Consider the following 20,310-nt stretch of genomic DNA (forward strand, 5'->3'; position numbering starts at 1 on the left):
TCGAGCCTCCGACTTCGGCTCAGGTCACGATCTCACGGTTCGTGGGTTCGAGCCCCGCGTCGGGCTCTGTGTCGACAGCTCAGAGCCTGGAGCCCGCTTCGGATTCTGTGTCTCCCCCTCTCTCTGCCCCTCCCCTGCTCATGCTCTGTCTCTCTGACTCAAAAATAAATAGAAAAATTAAAAAAGAAAAAGAAAAGAAAAACAATTACAATAATACACCGTAATAAAAGTTATGTGAGCGTGGTCTCTCTCTCCCCCGTATCTTATCGTACTGCGCTCACCCTTCTTGTGATGATGTGAGAGGATAGGATGTCCACGTGATGAGATGAAGTGATGGCAATGACATAGACCCTGTGACACAGTATTAGGTGATTATTGACCTGCTGGCATATTGTCAGGTCATCTGCTTCCAAACCTTAGCTGACCTTGGGTCACTGACACTGTGCATAAAGGTGAGGCGGGAGGAGGGGGCTACTGTCTACTTGTTCGGGTTGTGGCCAAGCGGGGGGGGGGGGTTGTCAGATTCACCGCATAAAAATACAGCCTCCCCGGGGGCGCCTGGGTGGCTCAGTCAGTTAAGCAACCGACTCCTGGTTTCGGCTCAGGTCACGATCTTGCAGTTCGTGAGATCGAGCCCCACATAGGGCTTTGTGATGATAGAGCAGAGCCTGTGGGATTCTCTCTCTCCCTCTCTCTGCCACTCCCCTGCATACATGCTCTCTCCCTCTCCCTCTCAAAATAAATAAACCTTAAAAAAATGTTTTAAAAAAAGGACAGGCTCCTGGTTAGATTTGAATTTCAGATAAGTAACAAATAATTTCTAGTATAATTCCCCAATATTGCACGGGACATACTTATATCAAAAGAAAAACTTATTATTTATCTGAATTCACATGGGCATCCTATATTTTACTCGGCAACCCTGGACCAAAGAATCCAGTCCATGGTCCCCTGGCCAGGCTGTGTGCCCTGAGTTATGGCTGGGTCCTCCGAGAGATAAAGGCTCATTTCCCTCCTTCGTTCCTTCCTTCCTCTCTCCTCCTTCTCTCTCTTCTTTCTTTCTTTCTTTCTTTCTTTCTTTCTTTCTTTCTTTCTTTCTTTCTATGTCTTCTTTCTTTCTCTCTTTCCTTTCTCTCTTTCTTTCTTCCTTTTGCTCATTTTCTTTCTGCCTAGTATTGGGCCTGAGCCTGACATTGACAACCTCCTACTATGTGCACCTGGAACTTTCTCTCACAGAGCCTCACGCAGCCTTCACACGGACTCTAGGAGGCAGGTGCTTCTTACCATCCCCATTTTACAGATGAAAAACAGTGAGGCCCAGAGAAGGAATTGGAATTGCCCAGATCACATGGCGACAGTGTCTGGCCTAGAGCCCAGTGCCCAAGGGTCTTCAATATGAAGGAAGTAATCATAAACAGCCATGGTCCGAGAGCACCTCCGTTGCTGGGCTCCTTGTTAAGACCTCTCCTTGCAGCATTTCATTCCATTAAAGCCCTGCCTGGAGTATGGACTGTGGGCCCATTTTTCAGAGCGGGAAACTGAGGCCGGAAAGAAGGGCCAGCTCGTGAGGTGGAGCCAGGATTTGAACACCAGTCAGCGTCAGAGGCCAAAGAGCCGGCTGTCTTCCCCCGTCAGGCCAAAGTGCTGGGAGGGGAGGAAGGAGGGAGGCCAGCAGGGGCGGGTGAGGCCTCTGCTTGTCACTGTCACCTGGGCCCCTCTCTCTGAAGTCCCTGCCAAGGGGCGTGGGGAGGCAGCCAGGGGAGGGCTCTGCTCGGCGTAGTCTCCCCCTCCCCCAGCCTGGAGAGCTGAGCGCAGAGGAACAGAGGAGCAGAGCCCCCAGAAATGTTGGTTCCTGGACGCAGGCCCCAGGCCCTGCCCTCCCTCTGCTTCTGCATTCTGGTCTTGGCCTGTGTCGTGGGTGAGGAAGGAAGGGATGGGCGGGCGCGGGGGACCCTGCAGTCGTGCGAGGTGTGAGTGTGCCAGTCCCGACGGCACGCAGGTTTGTAGACGCGCGCGGGCCTGGAGCTCGCGTGCTTTGTCCTACGCACGCAGATGTGTGTGCGTTTCCGGGCGAACGTATCCACGGGGGCCGTGAGCGAGGGGTGTCCTTGGGGCGGGTACAAACGACAGTGGTAAATGTGTGTGTGCACGTGTGTCTTTCCGGGGTATTTATGCCAAGGATTTGAGCGCGTGGACGCTGTGAGGGTGTCTGTAGGCGCTGGCGTGCGAGCGTGCCTCGGCTTTGCACGCGCATTTAAAATGGTAACACTTAACGTAGTGCCTCCAATGTGCAAGAGGCCATTCCTAGTGCCTTATGCGTGTTGGGTGTTAGCGCCAAGTCCTCCCAGGAATCCTGGCTTTATCCCATTCTGCAGAAGGGGAAACTGAGTTTTGAAGATGTGCACCGTTGGCTTGAGCACACTGCCGGGCCCATGGGTGCTTCTGCGCATGCGTGTGCCTGTGCGCCCGTGAGACGCCTGGGATGTGTAGCTGAGGCTTCGCCCGGGGGGCGTGAGCGCCGCGCAGGGAGGTGCGTGCAAGGACGTAAAGTGCCCTCCGGGGCACGACCCCGGCCCCGGGGAGGAACGGACTACGCAGCCCTGCCAACCTCCTTCCCTAGGGCTGGAAAGTCCTCTGAGCTCTCCCTCTACTGCATGCGGAGGTGGTTCGGATGGCGTGGGGGGCGGGGGTGTGTGTCACAGGAGAACCGAGGGGGCAGCAAGATCGGGCAGTAAAGGAGGCCTCGAGAGGGGGACAGGAGTCAAAGAGGTGGGGCTGCAAACTGAGGGGGAAAAGCCACAGGCAGACAGAGGGGTGACAGGAGGGGCCGTGGGCACGGAGGGTGACAAGGAATCCACGGATGGCTCAAAGGGGGACAAGTGATCAAAGGGACAGAAAAGGTGAAGGCCAGGAGTGATGTCAAGGGGTCACCCTTGGGCCACCAGGAGCGATAGTGACGGCGAGCATGGAGGGGAAGGGAGGAGGAAGGATTCTTGGGTCCCAGCCCACCCATGTTACCCTCCGGTCCCACCTAGCATGCCAGCAAGAAGTGCCTGCAGCAACCCCCAGTATGCCACCGGAGCTGGTGGATAGTCCTTGGAGCCTGATGAAGGACAAGGTGAAGACACTGGTGACCAGGACCAGAGAGAAGTGGCAGTGGTTCTGGTGAGTGTGTGCAGCAGGGCTTGGGGGGTGGACTCCTGGGTCTGAGGGAGGAGGGGCTGGGGGCCTGGACTCCTGGGTCTGAGGGGGGCGAGGCTGAGAGTCTAGACCCCTGGGTCAGCGGGAGAACCCGGGTCAGAGAGGGGAAAAGGGCAGGGCCCGCACTCTTGGGCTCTGAGTGGGGTAAGGCCCGAGGGAGGGGGGGATGAAGGGGGCGGAAGTCTTGGGAGTTGCCGGGGTCTCACGGTTTTGTCCCTCCTCTGCAGGGGACCCGAGGCCTTCCAGGGCTTTGTGCAGGCCTACTACGAAGACCACCTGAAGGATCTGAGGCTCCGCACCCAGGCCTGGCTCCGCAGCTCCAGGGACAGCCTCCTGAACAAGGCCCACAGCCTGTGCCCCCAGCTTCTGTGCAGGGACAGAGACAAGAATTAAAGTGTTTACAGCCTCCACAATAAAGAAATGCTTCTCTGTGTCCCTGTCTTAATCCGTCCCCAGTGTGACCACCCCCAGCAGTTAACGAGTAGAGGAAGGGACACCTGGCAAGGGAGGGACAGTTGGGGGGGGGCCCTGAGGGGAAAGAGTCGGGGGGATGATCCCTTCCCCCAGCCCTGAGACCCACCACTGTGGGAATGTGGGGGGGGCAGGAGACACCGGGCAACTCAGTTTGGGATGGAAGGTGAAGGCTGGAGTGCAGGCGGGGTCAGCAGGTCCCCACAGAGACCCCTATGCCTTTGCATCCTATGTGGGGGAAACCCCAGATCCCTTTTCTGGTCTGAACCCCAAGGACCCCCAGCCTCTCCACAGCACCCACCTGGCCCCCTGTATCTCCCGGGAGAGAACCTTGTGAGGGGGGGGGGCTCCCTCTGGCTTGATCCCGGGGATGATGTCACTGCCCTCTCTGCCCCACCCCACCCCCTCAGCGGTCCTGTTGGCCAGGACTTTGGCCTAGGGGACAAGGTGGGGGTGGTGGCTGCGGAGGGGAGGTGGGTCCCAAGAGCTATAAAGACCTTCTCTGCACGCGTGGAGCCCATGAGGACAGCCTGCCAGAGTCGGGTAAGAGAGGGCCCGAAATGGAAAAATGGAAAAGGGGAAGGGTCAGCGGGGAGGGGGCAGAGGTGATTAAATCAGAAACCGCAAGAGTCACGACATTCGTTGGATTCCTCTGTTGGGATCACAGAATTTAGAATCATAGACTGTTTCCCCCTGCTGATGTCCCTCGGGGTCTGACCTCCACCTTATCTCCAAATCACAAATGACAACAGGGCCTGGGAACCGTGTGCCTCAGAGCCGAGAGCCTCTGTCATAGGGTTGGGGTGAAGACAGATGGAATTGCATGTAGAACAGGGCCCAGGGCATCAGAAACATACTCATCCAGTGGTGGGTTCTTTTTTTTATTAAAAAAAAAAAATTGTTTTACATTTTTTTAAATGTTTATTTTCGCGAGAAAGAGACAGAGTGTGCAGGGGGGAGGGACGGGGGGGGGGTGCGGAACACAGATTCCGAAGCAGGCTCCAGGCTCCGAGCTGTCAGCACAGAGCCCGACACGGGGCTCCAACTCAAGATCATGACCTGGGTCGAAGTCGGACGCCCAACGGACGGACAGAGCCACCTAGGCACCCCCAGTGGTGGGTTCTTAACTGAGCCTGGGACCCTGCAGACTGGGTCTCGGCATAAGTGTCACCCTCTGCTAAGGCTTTCCCAGGCTCCGTGACACACCCTCCCCCCTCCAGAGCGCTCCCCACCATACGACCCGCTGTGTATTTTACTCAGTGAATATTGTTGATCGTGTATCTCTCTCACAATGGCTTCGTAGGCAGGGCTGTTGCTGTGTTCACAGCTGGGCCCCAGAACTGTGTTCGGTACACAGTAGGTGCTTCCTGAGTGAATGAGGGGATGTTAGAATTAAGGTGTTAAAATCAGGAGCAGAATCATAAAATGTTAGACGATGAGCCCCAAGCCAATGCATTAGCACCCGGAACTCAGCTGGGGAGGTGGAGGGGCAGGGAAGCCAGCCTCTCCCCTGGAGTTTCCGGGGAGGGGGGGGGAGACCCCAGGACTAGACGTCACCAGGGGCCCTGTCCCACAGCCTCCTCGGTGTTCCAGGTCTTCTGACGCCATGGGCACCCGATGCCTCCTGGTTCTGCTTCTTGTCCTTCTGGTATTGAAATGCGGTGAGTGTGGTCGGCAGGGGGCGGAGGGTCTGTGAGGGGGATGGGATGACACCCCCAAGCATCTTCCCAGCCCAGTTCTCGCCTGGCCCTACCCCTGTCCCCCTCCTTCCCTGCCTCATTCTCCCCTGCTGCTGGTTCCTCAGCTCTCCTAAGGCACCCTCCCTCTGCAGATGTCCAGGGGGACGACATGGCCCGGCAAGATGAAGCCACGGGCCCCACCCTGCTCTCCCAGATGCAGGAATCACTCTACGACTACTGGGGCTCAGCCAAAGCGGCCGCCCAGGACCTATACAAGAAGACATATCTGACCGCTGTGGATGAGAAAATCAGGTATCCACAAGCCACGCCCCCCCCCCCCCAGGGGAACCAGGAGTCTGGGCCCCGAGCTCTGTCGAAACCTTGGATTCTGAGATCCCAGCCCTGTCCTACCTGGGGATCCAGGAGTTTGGGTTCCAGCCACCATCCCTCACAGGACACATGATTCTGGGCCCCAAGCTTCATCCTCCCTCAGACCTGGGGCCCAAGACCCGGGGCTCCTCCCTGCTCAGAGCCTCTGTCCTTTCTCCCCAGGGACATGTACAGCACAAGCACAGCAGCCGTGAGAATTTACACAGGGATTCTCACTGACCAGATACTTTCTATGCTGTCGGGAGACTCATAGCAGCTGGGCCCCGACCGTGGGGGAGGGGAGAGCCCAGACCCCAGGACTCCTGGGCTCCCGGGACCTACCCCTCACTTCTTAGCAGCTCTCGGCATCCTGTTCCCAATGCTAGCCTGACTTCTTATAAATAAATTAAAAAAAAAAAAAAAACATTTATTTTCTTCCATGTGGTTGCTTTTCGAAGACCTTAGAGGGCCAAGATGGCAGGACTGATTCAGTCCATCCAATACTTATCGAGTGCCCATTGGACGTATGTAGCCCTAACTCGATCATTGGGGATAAAGAGGTGAATAATAGGGGCGCCTGGGTGGCGCAGTCGGTTGAGCTTCCGACTTCGGCTCAGGTCACGATCTCACGGTCCGTGAGTTCGAGCCCCGCATCGGGCTCTGGGCTGACGGCTCGGAGCCTGGAGCCTGTTTCCGATTCTGTGTCTCCCTCTCTCTCTGCCCCTCCCCCGTTCATGCTCTGTCTCTCTCTGTCCCAAAAATAAATAAAAAACGTTGAAAAAAAAATTAAAAAAAAAAAAAGAGGTGAATAATAACATTGGATCGTCACAGCAACATTAGAGACTGCCCTTCACCAAGGTCTGGCTTTCTCACACGTAAAACGACCATGAACATCGCTAACCTGCTGTGGCCTCTGGCAGTCTCTAGGCCCTGGGCTGATGTTTTATTTATTTATTTATTATTTATTTATTATTATTATTTTTTTAATGTGTATTTATTTTTGAGAGAGACAGAGACAGAATGATGCAAGTGGGTTAGGGGCAGAGAGAGAGGGAGACCCAGACTCCAAAAGCAGGCTCCAAGCCGTCAGCACAGAGCCCGATGCGGGGCTCGAACTCACAGAGCTCTGGGATCATGACCTGAGCCAGAGTCAGACGCTCAACCCACTGAGCCACCCAGGCACCCCCGGGCTGATGTTTTTTGTTTTTTTTTTTTTTTTTTTTTAACATTTATTTATTTTTGAGACAGAGAGAGACAGAGCATGAACGGGGGAGGGGCAGAGAGAGAGAGGGAGACACAGAATCGGAAGCAGGCTTCAGGCTCCGAGCCATCAGCCCAGAGCCCGACGCGGGGCTCGAACTCGCGGACCGCGAGATCGTGGAGATCGTGACCTGAGCCGAAGTCGGACGCTTAACCGACTGAGCCACCCAGGCGCCGCTGGGCTGATGTTTTAAGTGTGCATCACAGTGAGGTATCCAATGGTCCTATGACAGGGGGAGACTGGTGCCCAGATGTCACTGCTGAGCATAGGAAGTCAGCGCCCAGCTTGTCTGGGACCCAAGAGAATGGATCCGTAAAAGCCGTGCCCTGTGACAATTCCTACACGCTTGTCCCACAAGTATTTATTGAGACCCTGCTAGGCTCAGGAGACACTACAGGGGAAAGACAGAGAGTCCTGCCCTCTGTGGTCTTTCCAAAAGCTATTCATTGGCTCCTGGCCCAATTCCACTCAGCTTGAGTGCTGATGGCTTTGTGGTATGTTTTGTTGGCTGCTCTCTCCTTATTAGCAATAGCGATATCATTTCCTGAGCTCCAGCTCAGGGTCAGGAGCTCTATTTTGTCTTGAAGCCACAAACAGAGAGGCTGGTGGTGGGGAGTAGGGAGGAAGCAGAGGAGGAGGAGGAGGACGACCAAAGGAGATGACTTCAAGTAACATTATGTGCAATGAAGAAAAGAAGAAGTGAGGAGATCCAGGCCTGGGAGCAGGCCCCTGGGGTAGGGGAGGGCATCCTGGCTGGGCTGGTCACGGGGGGATGCATCACAGTGCAGTGGTTTGGGGCTGTTGATGCCGGGAAGTGGGGGGCGGGGAGGAGGGTACTGGCTTGGCCCCCAGGTCCCCGCGGGGCAGTCAGTGGTTGGGAAATGGTATCTGGGCAGTGGGGGAATTGTAGGCAAAAAGCCCAGGGTGAACAAGAGCAGAGATGGTACAGTCAGAGAGGACAGCGCTGGGGCCCCTGGGCAGAAGGCTGGGGATCTGGACTTCTGGGTCCTCAGGAAGTAGAGGGTGGTCCGGGGCCCCCAAGTCTCAGGGGTGGGGCTGCTGGCCTCCGAGGATCCAGGGCCTCTGTTTCTCCTAATCTGCTTGGCATTAACCTCCAGCCAGTCTTTCAGTGCTCTTGGGGCAGTTTTCCCAGGTCCTGAGGATGGGCAGCTGTGAGTCTAGTAGAAAACAGGGGCCTTGGGGAGGGATTGTGGGAAATGCCCCCAAGTCCCCAGGGCCTGGGAAGAGCTGAGGCTGCCAAACCCAGGGGGTGATGGGGAGGGGGGACCCTAGAGGAACAATCCCTGCTCTGTCCACTTGTTTCCCACGGACTCAAGCCAAACCAAACGACTGCCCAGGCCAGTTCTGCTTCCAACCAATCCTGGTGCCCTTCCTAGATTCCTCCTTCCTTTCTCAGGCCTCCACCCCAGTCCCACTGCCCTAGGACCCCAGAGTCCAGGCCCCTAGACTCCTCTTGCCTCACAACGCAGGAGTCTGGGTCCCCAGACTTCTTCTCCCTGGGACTCAGGAGTCTGGACCTCCAGCCCGCTTTCCTCAGGACCCAAACGTTCAGGGCTCCAGCTCTCTTCTCCCTTAGAACCTGAGATCACAGCCTCTGGTTGGTGTTGGGCGCCCCCTAGTGGAGTGCAGAGTGGCCCTGGGCGGTGATTCAATTAGCAGTTAACAGAAATGGAAGAACTTTTCTGGTCATTCAACAGAAATGGGGGAGGGCTTTGCAGGGGTCCTAAGGTCACAGTCTAGCTCACTGACCCTCAAGCTCCGACAGATCGGGACTCTGCAGTTTATGAGACAGGAGGGCCGACTGGAGCTTTTATATCTAGAGTTAAAAGCAGAGATGAGGTTACATGAAGCTAGAGAAGATTAAGTTTTAAAGCCCTTCACTTGCCTGGGCTTTCTGTGGTCCTCTATTACAAACTACACACGTAATTTTGCACTGTTATTATTAATTAATTAGTTAATATATGTTTTTAGTGTTTATTTATTTTTGGGAGAGAGAGCGAGCACAAGCAGGGAAGGGGCAGGAGGAGGGGTGGACAGAGGCTCCAAGCAGACTCTGTGCTGACAGCAGAGAGCCTGATGTAGGGCTCGAAGCCATGAACTGTCAGATCATGCCCTGAGCTGAAGTTGGATGCTCAACCGACTGAGCCACCCAGGCGCCCCTAATTTTGCACTTTTTTTTTAAAATTTTTTTTCAACGTTTATTTATTTTTGGGACAGAGAGAGACAGAGCATGAACGGGGGAGGGGCAGAGAGAGAGGGAGACACAGAATCGGAAACAGGCTCCAGGCTCTGAGCTGCCAGCCCAGAGCCTGACGCGGGGCTCGAACTCCCGGACCGCGAGATCCTGACCTGGCTGAAGTCGGACGCTTAACCGACTGCGCCACCCAGGCGCCCCATGCACTTTTGAGAAAGAGGCCGGCAAATCTCAGTCTGCCTCATGTCTGGTGGACTTAGTGAGTATGTTCATTTCATCCCTAGACTGCGCCTACAATTTTAGAGAATCGTTCTCACTACCCTTATTATATGGGAGAGAAGTGGACTGGGCAAGATGTTCTCTAAGGTTCCTTCTTGCCTTTGTGTTGGCTCTCAGATGTGTGTCATCCACCTGCTGCACGCAGACTTTCATCCTTTCACTTAGCAACCATCCCCTGGGGCAGTGCTGGAGGCAGAGCAGTGACCGTGAATGCCCTGGGCTTCCCCGCCCACTCCCACGGCAAGACATACCACACCCATCCCTGACAGCGATAACACAAAATGGGCAGGGGGGAGCTGGGGAGTCCTGGGATCTGGAAAGACTAGGAGACTGTGCCGGCACAGCCTGGGGGCCAGGGAGGGTTTCCAGGAGGAGGTGATATTACTACTGACCTGGGACTAAGAGGACAGTGAAGGAAGTAAACAATAAAATGAGAAATAAGTTAATTGGAGAATCCCAATGCAAAGCCTACTCTCCCTTCCGGGTAATATGTAAGGTTCATAATAACAGTGCACAATATTGATCGCTTACTAAGAGCAGGTGTGTATGTGTGTGTGTGGAGGTGGGGTGGGGTGGGAGGTGCTTTACATTAGTGATCTCACTAGGTCTTTCCAAAAACCCGGAGAGGCAAAAGCGGGAGGGAAATGCTTAGTTTATAAAAGAAACCGAGGGCCAAAGAGATAATGTCACTTGTCTGGGATCGTATGGATAGTCAGTAGCACAACCAGGGTTTAAACACCTCCACTCCACTCCATTCATACATAAGGCTTAACAGCCGCTGACAGACTTCTGTCCTTTCCCGTCCTCCATACCATCCTCCCCAGACCAGGGGTCACTCAACCCGTGTCCAGGCTTGGAACTGTACAAACACACGTAGCTAAGAAAAAGGATGAAGTTCTAAGAGCCCTTGAAGCCGAGTCCAGAGTTGCGAAATTGCTAGAAAGCAAAGACCACTCCGGAAACGCGCGTGCGGGGTAAACTCGGTGGCCCGAAGGGTTGGGAAGGGAACGACAGGGTCCGATTTGAAGGTGTGGTGGCCGTGAGAACCCTGAAATAATAACTTTGAATGCACAGAAAAATTATAACCTAAGGGGACTTGGAGGAAATGGTTCCTTTAGGAAGAGGGGTCTGAAGGCGATGACATTGGCCTAAGGCCCGCCCTCTGAGTCTCGGTACCGCGCCCAGGGAGGTTCCTTGAACACACGAAGGGCGTGTATTGAGCAGAACATTTTGAGGAGTTACGGTGGCCGGGAAAGCTCAAGAAACACGAAAACGGAAACGACTCGAAGAATCGGCCGAGCGAGGAAGGCAGGATGGCCTGCAAGGCTTCATATAAATGGAAGAAGCAGATTAACTCGAGGAAGCAAAGGGAATGGAGCCCGTGGGACGCTGATACGCTGCCGAGAAAGTCCGGGCGTTCCAAGCAGGGTGACGGTCTACTAGGTGAAAACAAACGTACGGCAGGGTGGTGGTTGGGGTACGGTGGCCGGGCTGGTTCTTTCTTAGCCGGAAGCGGCTCTTCTGAGAGGCGTGCCTTGAGCTGTCTTGCCGGATACGGTAGCTGGCGGGCCCGGCGAAGTGTGAAATCTCGCGCGATCGCGCTGGCGCCGTCGGGGACGGGGCGGGGCTGGCGGCGGGGGCGGGGACCCGGAGCGGGAAGATGGCGGCGGCGCAGGAGGCGGACGGGGCCGGCAGCGCCGTGGTCGCGGCCGGGGGAGGCGGCTCCGGTCAGGTACGGAGGCCGAGAGGGGCCTGAGGGGTTCTTCCCCACCCGGGGGGCCTCCCACGGGGCGTGTCCTGCCCCTTTTCGCGGAATCCCGTGCACTGGGGGCTCCTTGCCCAGAGGGACCTTGAGTACCGGGCCCAGGCGGGCCGGGCAGTCCTGGAGGCCGGACGGTGCGGGGAGCGGGGCCCTGTTGCACGCCGGGTCCCCTGCACGCTCGCGCTGGGCGGCCACCAGGCTCATGGCTCGAGCCGGGAGACAGTGGCGCGGAGGGGCGCAGACTTCTACCCAGGCGCCCTGGTTCTCGACTCTGCGATTCAGGCTCTAAGACCGTTCTTGAAGTGGGCTGGCATTCAGAGTCTCCCTCGCAGTGCCTGAGATGTGGGCAATCATTGATCGATTGGGAGTTTTCTAGCGCTGGGGAAGTCAGGTAGTCATCGTGGGTAAGGGCACGGACGGTGGAGACCGACAGACCCACTTTACAGACGGGAATCCAAGGAAGAGCGAGACTAAGGCTCTTGTAGAAGGTCACCCAGGTTGGGTTTGGGATCCATTCCGTGTAGCAATCCAGACATTGCTGACCCAGGGTGGTCAGGACTGGGAAGGGTGTTTATGCTTTGAGCATAAATTAATCCAAGGGGGGGGGTTAGCCCAGGTGGTGGTGACTTCTGACCCATTACTGTTTCAACTAAACTGAAGCTGCAGAACATACTAGTTCAGGCATCCACCCTTCAGGCATTTAGGGAATGGATGGAGTGACAGCAAGGTGCTGTCGACCCACCCACTGGGATGTCACTGACATGTGGGAGGCAGCACCGGGGAGAGGAGGTGCAGGTTGAGAGGGAAGAATGAAGCTGACTTTCTGTGTGACCTTGGACAAGTTCCTTGCCTTCTTTGGGCCTTTATTTCTCCAGTGATAAGTGGAGGGGTTGCACAGGATGGCCGGCCATGTGATGGGGCACAAAGATGGTTCCAGCCATGCCCCTGCCATCAGTGGAGTGGGAGAGAAGATTGACATGTAAAGAATTGTAGTCCTGAATGACTAGGGTGGTGACAAAAGTCTGTGCCAGGGACTGAGGGAGCCCAGAGGAAGAGCAAATAATATCACCTGGGGAGGCCACCCAGATGAGATTTGGTGACTGAGCCCAACATACCTGGCTCACCATCTGCAACCAGGGCCCGGCCTGGGGGCGGCCTCAGAAAATATTTGTTGAGTTAACTCTAGAATGAAGACAGAGTCCCTGTCATCAGGGGCTTCCCAGTCTTGCTGAAAGATCTTTTCCCCCTCTGAGTTTCTGCTGGTTACTGGATCGGGGGTGGTCAGAGAGACCAGGGCTCAGGTTCCCTTGATTGCCAGGCTTCCAGGGACCCCCTGATTTTTCTTTTGTCTCACCTCTGCTTAAAACCTTTCAAGACTTCTTCCTTTGCCTTCAAGGTAAAGTGCAAATTCTTCAGTAGATCAAGGCCTTGCGTGGTCTGAATTTTCTTCAGGCTGGATAGATTAGTATTTCCCAGCCTCAGCACTATTGACATTTTGGGTCGGTTAATTGTGTGTTGTGAGAGGCTGTCCCGCACGTCGTGGGAGTGTTCAGGAGCATCTCCGGCCTCTACACACTAGATGTCAGTAACACACGTACCTCTCCCCCGTCATGGCCGTCAAAAATGTCCCAGATGTTGCTAAGTATCCCCCCCACCCGGGGGGGGGCCAAAATCACCCCTGCTTGAGAACCACTGAGTGAATGGAGCATCAGCCACTGTAAAGGTCTTTTATTCCCGGGAGTGTGCCTTGTTCTTTCCTCGTGGCCTTCTCACATACTTCTCCCCTCTTTACCAGATTGATCCCTACTAGTTCTGTACATCACAGATGTTCCCTCCCCTAGGAAGCCCTCTCTGACTCTCTCAGACTGGGTCAGGGCTCCCACAGCCCCCTGGGCTCACCTGTCCCAGCCCTGCCCACTCTGGGTTGTACTGTCTGCCTGTCTCTTCCCCTGGACTGGGAGGCCTTGGAGGGCAGAACCAGGACTGTTTGGGTCAACACCGTGTCCCCTGCACCGCCCAGCTTGGGACCCGGCACGGAGCAGGTGCTCAGTGTCTGTGGAATGAACAGGTGTTGAGTCAGAGGCTGGGCCGAGATGGAGTTCCCACGGTGGACCAAGGCAGTCGGTGAAGATGTGCTTGAAAGCCGGTCTTCATACTCCAGCCCAGGCTGATGGTGTCAGCTGCTTCTGGGCCCCTAAGCCAGTGTTTCTGGGGATTGTGTGAGATTGGATGTGTGGGTCCCAGAGGAGGAACTGTGTCTTAGTCACTACTGTGTGCAGGGACATCACACCCTCCCCAGCCTGTGGGGCCTAGCACTGAGGGGGCGGACCCTTGGCCGAGTCACGCTCCTGCCAGCCCGCTCCTCCAGCCAGAGGCCCAAACACGGCCCAGAGCCCTGCCCTTCATTCCTTCAGCTAATGTATACTGAGTCCCCACTACTTGCCAGGCTCCAGGCTCATGCTGGGGATACAGCTGTGAACAGAACAGAGTCCCTGCCCTTTTGGAGCTCATGTTCTGTCTAAGGGTCGGGGGGTGGGGGTGAAAGAATGGACAGGAGTACAATGAATATAGCAGGTCAGATGGCGATAAGTCCCATGGACAGAGTAAAGCTGGAGAAGGAGATAGGAAGTGAGGGGTGGGTAAGAGGGTTGCAATTTATTTATTTATTTATTTATTTATTTATTTATTTATTTATTTAAAAAATTTTTTTAACATTTATTTATTTTTGAGACAGAGAGACAGCGCATGAACAGGGGAGGGGCAGAGAGAGAGGGAGACACAGAATCTGAAACGGGCTCCAGGCTCTGAGCTGTCAGCCCAGAGCCCGATGCGGGGCTCGAACTCACGGACCGCGAGATCGTGACCTGAGCCGAAGTCTGATGCTCAACTGACTGAGCCACCCAGGCGCCCCTGAGGGTTGCAATTTAAACAAGGTAGTCTGGGAAGGCCTCTCTGAGGAGGTGACATTTGAACAAAGACTTGAAGAAGACGAGGGAGGGAGGCATGCGGATACAGGGTCAGCAGGAAGCCTCTCGGGTAAAGGGAACTGCCAGTGCAAAGGCCCTGAGGTGGGAGGTGCCTGGTCCTACTAAGGAACAGCGAGGAGGCCTTGTGGCTGGACCCAACGAATGAGAGTAGAGAGGCATGGAAGGGGCCAGATCAGGCCAGGGCTTGGGGATCAACATGAAGACTTCGCCTTTACTCCCAGGGAAGTGGGAGCCACAGGGAAGTTGCCTTTCTTTTGAGCCACAACAGATACGACAACATTCACCTGTTGTTAGTGTGGAGTCCAGTGGCTTTTAGTCCAGTTTTGCAATCGTGCGGCACCACCATCGCCACCATCCTGTCTGCATCCAGTCAGAACGTTCCGGTTTCCTCTTGCAGCCACTCTCTGCCCCCAGTTGGGCTCCTTTTTATTGCTGAGTAGCATTCCATTGTGTGTATGGATACACCAGGTTCATTCATCAAGGTGGAGGGGCCTTTGGGTTGTTTTTGGCTATTACAAATAACGCCCCTGTGAACATTTGCACATAAGCTTTCCCGTGTGTGTGTGTGTTCTCCTTTCTCTTGGGTAGAGACCGAGGAGTGGGGCTGCTGGTTTGTATGGCAGGTGCACATTTCACTTATTAATGCTCTGCTGCATCTTTCAAAGCCGCAACCCCATCTCCCCCACCGGCCCAGTTTCCTCCACACCCTCGTCAACACTTGTGATTGTCCATCCTTTTGACTGTGGCCAGCATAGTGAAGTGGCATCTCACTGCACTTCTCTGCCTTCCTGTGGGAGGGTTTCCAGCCAGCTTGTCCACCCGTGCGGGTAAGAGAACAGACCTGGGAGTCGGCCAGACATGGGTTCAAATCCTGGCCTGGCCCTCACCTTCTGTTTCTTGAACCTGAGAATCAGCACACAGCTGCTGGAAGCACTTACTTGGCCCCCTGCGCTCCCGGAAGCAAGGCCAAGCCTGAATAAGGGGACCCCGTGCCTGTCTCTGACCTTGCCTACCCCCAGCCAACCCCTTCCGTGAACCTGTCCTCCCAGCATGCCCTTCACCCAAATTCAACAACAGCTCCTCACCACCTAATCCAGAGTGGGTCCCTTTCCCCACCCCAGTAGGCATCATGTGTCCCTGCTTGTTTCCTCCAGAGCACTTTTGTTTCCTGTTTACCAGCTTGAACGGTCCTGTTGGCCGTTCCGTGGGTGTGTTTTGTTCTAGACCCTGAGCTCCGTGAGGGCAGGGCCCAGAGCTGCGTGGCCACTGCCTGGTACTGAGCCTGGTGCACAGTAGATGCTCAGGAAATCCATTTTTCACACACGAAGGAAATCTTTTCTGTCTAAAACATACCGGTATTTTCACAACCTGGCCTTTGGGTCAGAGAGGGGAAGTGACGTGCCCAAGATCTCACAGTCAGGAACTGTGGGGCCCTAGAGCCCCTAACTGTTACCACGGCACTGTCCTGCATGTTGGTAGATACAGGGAGGAACTCCTGCCGAAGGGGACAGGGGGTGATGAATGACAGAGAGGGGTGGGCTCGGGGCTGTGGTGGGGGGAGGCCTGGGTGATGCACGCAAGCCCTTCAGGGAACACATGTTGATTCCACAGGTGTTTGTTGAGCCCCTGCTCTGTGATGGGCAGTGCTCCTGCCTCACGGTGACCACGACAGTCCTGGTCCTGCCTCTTGAAGGCTGAGCGGTGAGGGGACAGAGCTGGGAGGAGGAAGAGGACAGGACCCGGGAGCCAGCAGGTGCAAGGAGAGGGGTGGGAAGACATCCCCGCCTCGGGCCCTTCCTGACATGACATTCTCTGCTTCTGAGCTTCTGTTTCTGAGTGAAGGTTGCTCTAGGAAGCCCTGCCTGACACCCCCTTGTCACCCTGCTGCCCTTTTCCTTCCTGAGCCACCCAGACGAGTGGATTCGCCTGCCCGAGCCTCCGTCTGCCCGGCTGCTGAATGGAAACACTCCTAGTCGTGGCCTCACGGGGTAGTGTGTGCCAGTGGCTCACAGTGGCGTGGCTCACACTCTGGCCGTGTTGCTCTGTGTCTGTCTCCTGCTGGATAAGGAGCCCCTGGAGGGACAAGGCCCCGCACAGGGCCGGCCACCGAGGAGGCCTTCGGAACTGTTTGCCCAGGGTAGACCCTTTTAGATAAACCGAAGCCTTATGGGATCTGGCACTTGTCACCATGCTGCATTGTCCCCCTAGCCTGCATTGTCCCTTGCATCCTGGGCTCTGGCTTCAGGGAGCAGTGGACAGTCCTCAGAGTCAGATAGTATCTCTCCCCTTCATTTCTGTACCGGCTGCTTCCCTCACTGTCTCCTCTGCATTATCCCTTTGTTATGTTTTAAGTCTCAGCTCCAGTGTCCCTTCTTCCAGGAAGCCCTCCCTGACCTCTAGGCTGGACCAGATGCCCCCTCTAGCATCCTACGTCCCAGCCCTGTCTACTCTGGGTCATCCCTATCTGGGGACTCTTTAGCTCCCCCCACTGGACTGTGATCCCCAGGAGGGCAGTACAGGGCCGTCTCCGTCACCTCGGTGTCACCAGCATGGAGTAGGTTTTGGGGAAGCGTTTTTGTCTTGAAGGAGCAAGTTATACCACCCTTCCTGGGTGACTGTATTCATCCGTTCTCCAGTTCTTTAAATTTTTTTTTCTTAATGTTTATTTATTTTTGAGAGAGATAGAGACAGAGAGTGAGAAAAGGGAGAGAGAAAGAGGGAGACGCGGAATCCAAAGCAGGCTCCAGGCTCTGAGCTGTCAACACAGAGCCAGATGCGGGGGCTCAAACTCATAAACCGTGAGATCATGGCCCGAGCTGAAGTCGGACGCTCAACCGACTGAGCCACCCAGGGGCCCCGAAATGTTCTCCAGTTCTTGATCAGGCACCACTCTGTGCTCAGCCCTGTGCCGGGCCTTGGCGTGCAGTGGTGCCTCAGGCGACACCCTCCCTCCTCACCTGGTCTCTGTTTCCTGCAGGTGGCCAGCAACGGCAGCATCGGGAGGGACCCGCGGGCGGAGACCCAGCCCCGGAACCCAGCTCCCCAGCCAGCGCCCAACGCCTGGCAAGTCATCAAAGGGGTGCTGTTCAGGTGAGCAGGTGGGGCTGCTTCTGGTCATTGAAAAAAGTTCACATAAAACATAAGAAAGGAAAAAGCCACCGGGCATAACCATTGGTGGTGACTAGAGTTTTCTTTTACTGTGGTAAAATACGCTGTTGTTGTTGTTATAAGTAGTCTCCACACCCCATGTGGGGCTCGAACTTACAACCCCGAGATCAAGAGCCACATGTTCTACTGACTGAGCCCACCAGGCACGCCTATATGTCTTTTTTGAGATTTTATTTTATTTGCTTTAAATGTTTATTTATTTTTGGGAGAGAGAGAGAGAGAGAGAGAGAGCGAGAGCAGGGGAGGGGCAGAGAGAGAAGGAGACAGAGAATGCCAAGCAGGGTCCGTGCTGTCAGCGCAGAGCCCGATGCAGGGCTCGAACCCACGATCCATGAGATCATGACCTGAGCCGAAATCAAGAGTTGGCCACTCAACCAACTGAGCCACCCCACGCCCCTTTTAAGATTTTTTTTTTTAATTATTCTTTTAAATGTTTTATATATTTTTGAGAGAGACAGAGACAGAATGCGAGTAGGTTATGGGCAGAGAGAGAGGGAGACACAGAATCCGAAACGGGCTCTAGGCTGTGAGCTGTTAGCACAGAGCGCGATGCGGGGCTCGCACTCACGAGCTGTGAGATCATGACCTGAGCCAAAGTCAGACGCCTAATCGACTGAGCCACCCAGGCGCCCCTAAGATTTTATTTGTAAAGATTTTTTTTTTAAAACGTTTATTTATTTTTGATAGAGCACAAGTGGGGGAGGAGCAGAGAGGGAAGGAGACACAGAATCCGAAGCAGACTCCAGGCTCCAAGCGGTCAGCACAGAGCCCGACGCGGGGCTCGAACCCACAAACTACGAGATCATGACCTGAGCCGAAGTCGGACTCTTAACCGACTGAGCCACCCAGGCGCCCCAAGATTTTATTTTTAAATAATCTCTAGACCCAGCGCAAGGCTTGAACTCACAACTCTGAGATCAAGAGTTACATGCTCCACCAACTGAGCCAGCCAGGCGCCCCTAAATATACTATGTTAAATTGCTAGGGCTGCTGTAACAGATAGCTCAGACTGGGGGCTGTAAACAAAAGAAATGTATTTTCTCACAGTTCTGGAGGCTACAGGTCTGAGATCAAGGTGTCACCATGATAGAGGTTTCTTCCAAGGTCTTTCCCTGGCTTGTAGATGGCCATGTTCTGTGTGCCTACATGGCCTTTGCACTGTGTGTGTCTGTGTCCTCATCTCTTCTTATAAGGACACTGGGTCCACCCAGTGGCATCACTTAGCTTCAGCCACCTCTTTAAAGGCTGGATCTCCCAGTACACTCACTGGGGGTGACTGTACTCGGGGTTAGAACTTCAACTTATGAATTTTAGGGTGGGGGGGGCAAGTTTAGCCACAACATGTACATTACTACCTAAAATATGCCAGTGCATAGTTGTAACAGTCACTCCCATGCATGTCCACAACTTCATCTCCCCAGAGAGAAACTCTGTATCCATCAAGCACTAACAACCCCAGTAAGCACAAACCCCCACTGTAACAACCCCTGGCACCCATCATTGTATACGTTCCATCTCTCTGAACTTGACTGTTACACTTACCACGTTTAAGTGGAGTCATACAGGCTGTCCTTTTGTGCCTGGCTGGTGGTGGTCTTTTTATGTGTGCCTTCATGTGGCCAATTCCTGGGTAGTGGGAGCACAGGGCTTGCCTTCTGGAAACCTGGCCTGTGACCAAGGCCCTGGGGAGAAGCTGAGTGGGGTCAGGGAGATCTATCTGAGGCTGAGTTCTATGACTGCCCACCTAGACCTGGTGACAGTCTGCCTTCTCTGATCTGGGCCCTTTTTGCCCATCTGCAAAACAGACATTTCTTTTTCTTTCCAGAGAGGTATTTCAGCAAAATGTTCAAGAGACAGGCCATGCATTTAGGCAGGCACTTTCTCTCCTTATCAACTATAAGAAATTCCGTGGCAGAGTTGTTTATTTATTAGGTTTAAAAAAAAAATGTTTTTAATGTTTCTATTTATTTTTGAGAGAGAGAGAGAGAGACAGAGTGTGAGTAGGGGAGGGGCAGAGAGAGAGAGAGAGAGACAGAGAGACAGAATTTGAAGCAGGCTTCAGGCTCTGAGCTGTCAGCACAGAGCCTGATGTGGGGCTCGAACTCACGAACCGTGAGATCATGACCCAAGCCGAAGCCAGATGCTCAACCAGCTGAGCCACCCAGGCGCCCCTAATGTTTATTTATTTTTGAGAGAGAGAGAGAGAGAGAGAGAGAGAGAGAGAGCAAGCATGGGGGAGGGGCAAAGAGAGAGGGAGGCACAGAATCCAAAGCAGGCTCCAGGCTCTGAGCTGTCGGCACAGAGCCCGACAATGGGGCTCAAACTCGTGAACCGCGAGATCATGACCTGAGCCGAAGTTGGATGCTCAACCGACTGAGCCACCGAGGTGCCCCTGTTAATAAGGTTTTATTTAAATTTGGGTATAGGTAACATACAATGTAATATTGTCTTTAGGTGTACGATACAGTGATTCCAGACTTAATACATCACCCACAGCTCATCGCATCAAATGCACTCCTTAGTCCTCATCACCTGTTTCCCCCTTCCCCCACCCACTTCCCCATCAGTTTGTTCTCTAGAGTTAAGACTCTCTTTCTTGGTTTATCTCTCTGTCTCTTTTTTTTTTTTCTCCTTCTTACTCGTTTATTTTGTTTCTTTTTTTTTTTTTATCATTTATTTATTTTTGAGATAGAGAGACACAGCATGAACAGGGGAGGGTCAGAGAGAGAGGGAGACACAGAATCTGAAACAGGCTCCAGGCTCCGAGCTGTCAGCACAGAGCCCGACGCGGGGCTCGAACTCACGAACAGTGAGATCATGACCTGAGCCAAAGTGTCGGCCACTTAACTGGCTGAGCACCCAGGCGCCCCTTATTTTGTTTCTTAAATTCCACATATGAGTGAAGTCTTATGGTATTT

At 54.3% G+C, this 20,310-nt stretch overlaps 3 protein-coding genes across 5 annotated transcripts in view; all 3 read left to right on the forward strand.

Annotated features, from left to right (window-relative positions):
* Window positions 1–1,774: 1,774 nt before the first annotated feature.
* APOC4 (apolipoprotein C4) lies at window positions 1,775–3,634 on the forward strand. The gene is made up of 3 exons (XM_030298611.1): window positions 1,775–1,918; window positions 3,036–3,165; window positions 3,429–3,634. Exons 1-3 carry the CDS (start codon window positions 1,843–1,845, stop codon window positions 3,592–3,594), a joined length of 372 nt encoding a protein of 123 aa, XP_030154471.1. The 5' UTR covers window positions 1,775–1,842; the 3' UTR covers window positions 3,595–3,634.
* Window positions 3,635–4,152: 518 nt separating this feature from the next.
* On the forward strand, window positions 4,153–6,146 carry APOC2 (apolipoprotein C2). Of its 3 annotated transcripts, none has more exons than XM_030298614.1 (4): window positions 4,153–4,215; window positions 5,266–5,333; window positions 5,477–5,663; window positions 5,904–6,146. In XM_030298614.1, exons 2-4 carry the CDS (start codon window positions 5,279–5,281, stop codon window positions 5,992–5,994), a joined length of 333 nt encoding a protein of 110 aa, XP_030154474.1. In that variant the 5' UTR covers window positions 4,153–4,215; window positions 5,266–5,278; the 3' UTR covers window positions 5,995–6,146. The 3 variants fall into 3 exon arrangements, with proteins under 3 accessions (XP_030154474.1, XP_030154475.1, XP_030154473.1); XM_030298615.1 differs by lacking the exon at window positions 4,153–4,215 and adding an exon at window positions 4,765–4,787; XM_030298613.1 differs by lacking the exon at window positions 4,153–4,215 and having other exon boundaries at window positions 5,249–5,333; window positions 5,504–5,663.
* A 4,973-nt stretch (window positions 6,147–11,119) lies between these two features.
* Window positions 11,120–20,310, forward strand: part of CLPTM1 (CLPTM1 regulator of GABA type A receptor forward trafficking) — a 32,308-nt gene continuing 23,117 nt past the window's right edge. Inside the window, exons 1-2 of the mRNA XM_030298602.1 lie at window positions 11,120–11,207; window positions 17,202–17,314. Of these exons, the coding sequence (XP_030154462.1) occupies window positions 11,136–11,207; window positions 17,202–17,314 (185 nt within the window). The 5' untranslated portion in view covers window positions 11,120–11,135. The remainder of the gene's footprint in view (window positions 11,208–17,201; window positions 17,315–20,310) is intronic.

This window comes from Lynx canadensis, chromosome E2 (genome assembly GCF_007474595.2).
Source record: "Lynx canadensis isolate LIC74 chromosome E2, mLynCan4.pri.v2, whole genome shotgun sequence".
NCBI lineage: Eukaryota > Metazoa > Chordata > Mammalia > Carnivora > Felidae > Lynx > Lynx canadensis.

Bases quoted from the DNA above. Each gene is read 5' to 3' on its own strand.
- APOC4 (XM_030298611.1), top strand. From the start codon at position 1,843: ATGTTGGTTCCTGGACGCAGGCCCCAGGCCCTGCCCTCCCTCTGCTTC. The intron at 1,919-3,035 runs GTGAGGAAGGAA...GGTCCCACCTAG, and splicing joins GGTCTTGGCCTGTGTCGTGG to CATGCCAGCAAGAAGTGCCT. The intron at 3,166-3,428 runs GTGAGTGTGTGC...CCTCCTCTGCAG, and splicing joins GAGAAGTGGCAGTGGTTCTG to GGGACCCGAGGCCTTCCAGG.
- APOC2 (XM_030298614.1), top strand. From the start codon at position 5,279: ATGGGCACCCGATGCCTCCTGGTTCTGCTTCTTGTCCTTCTGGTATTG. The intron at 5,334-5,476 runs GTGAGTGTGGTC...CTGGTTCCTCAG, and splicing joins CCTTCTGGTATTGAAATGCG to CTCTCCTAAGGCACCCTCCC. The intron at 5,664-5,903 runs GTATCCACAAGC...CTTTCTCCCCAG, and splicing joins GCTGTGGATGAGAAAATCAG to GGACATGTACAGCACAAGCA.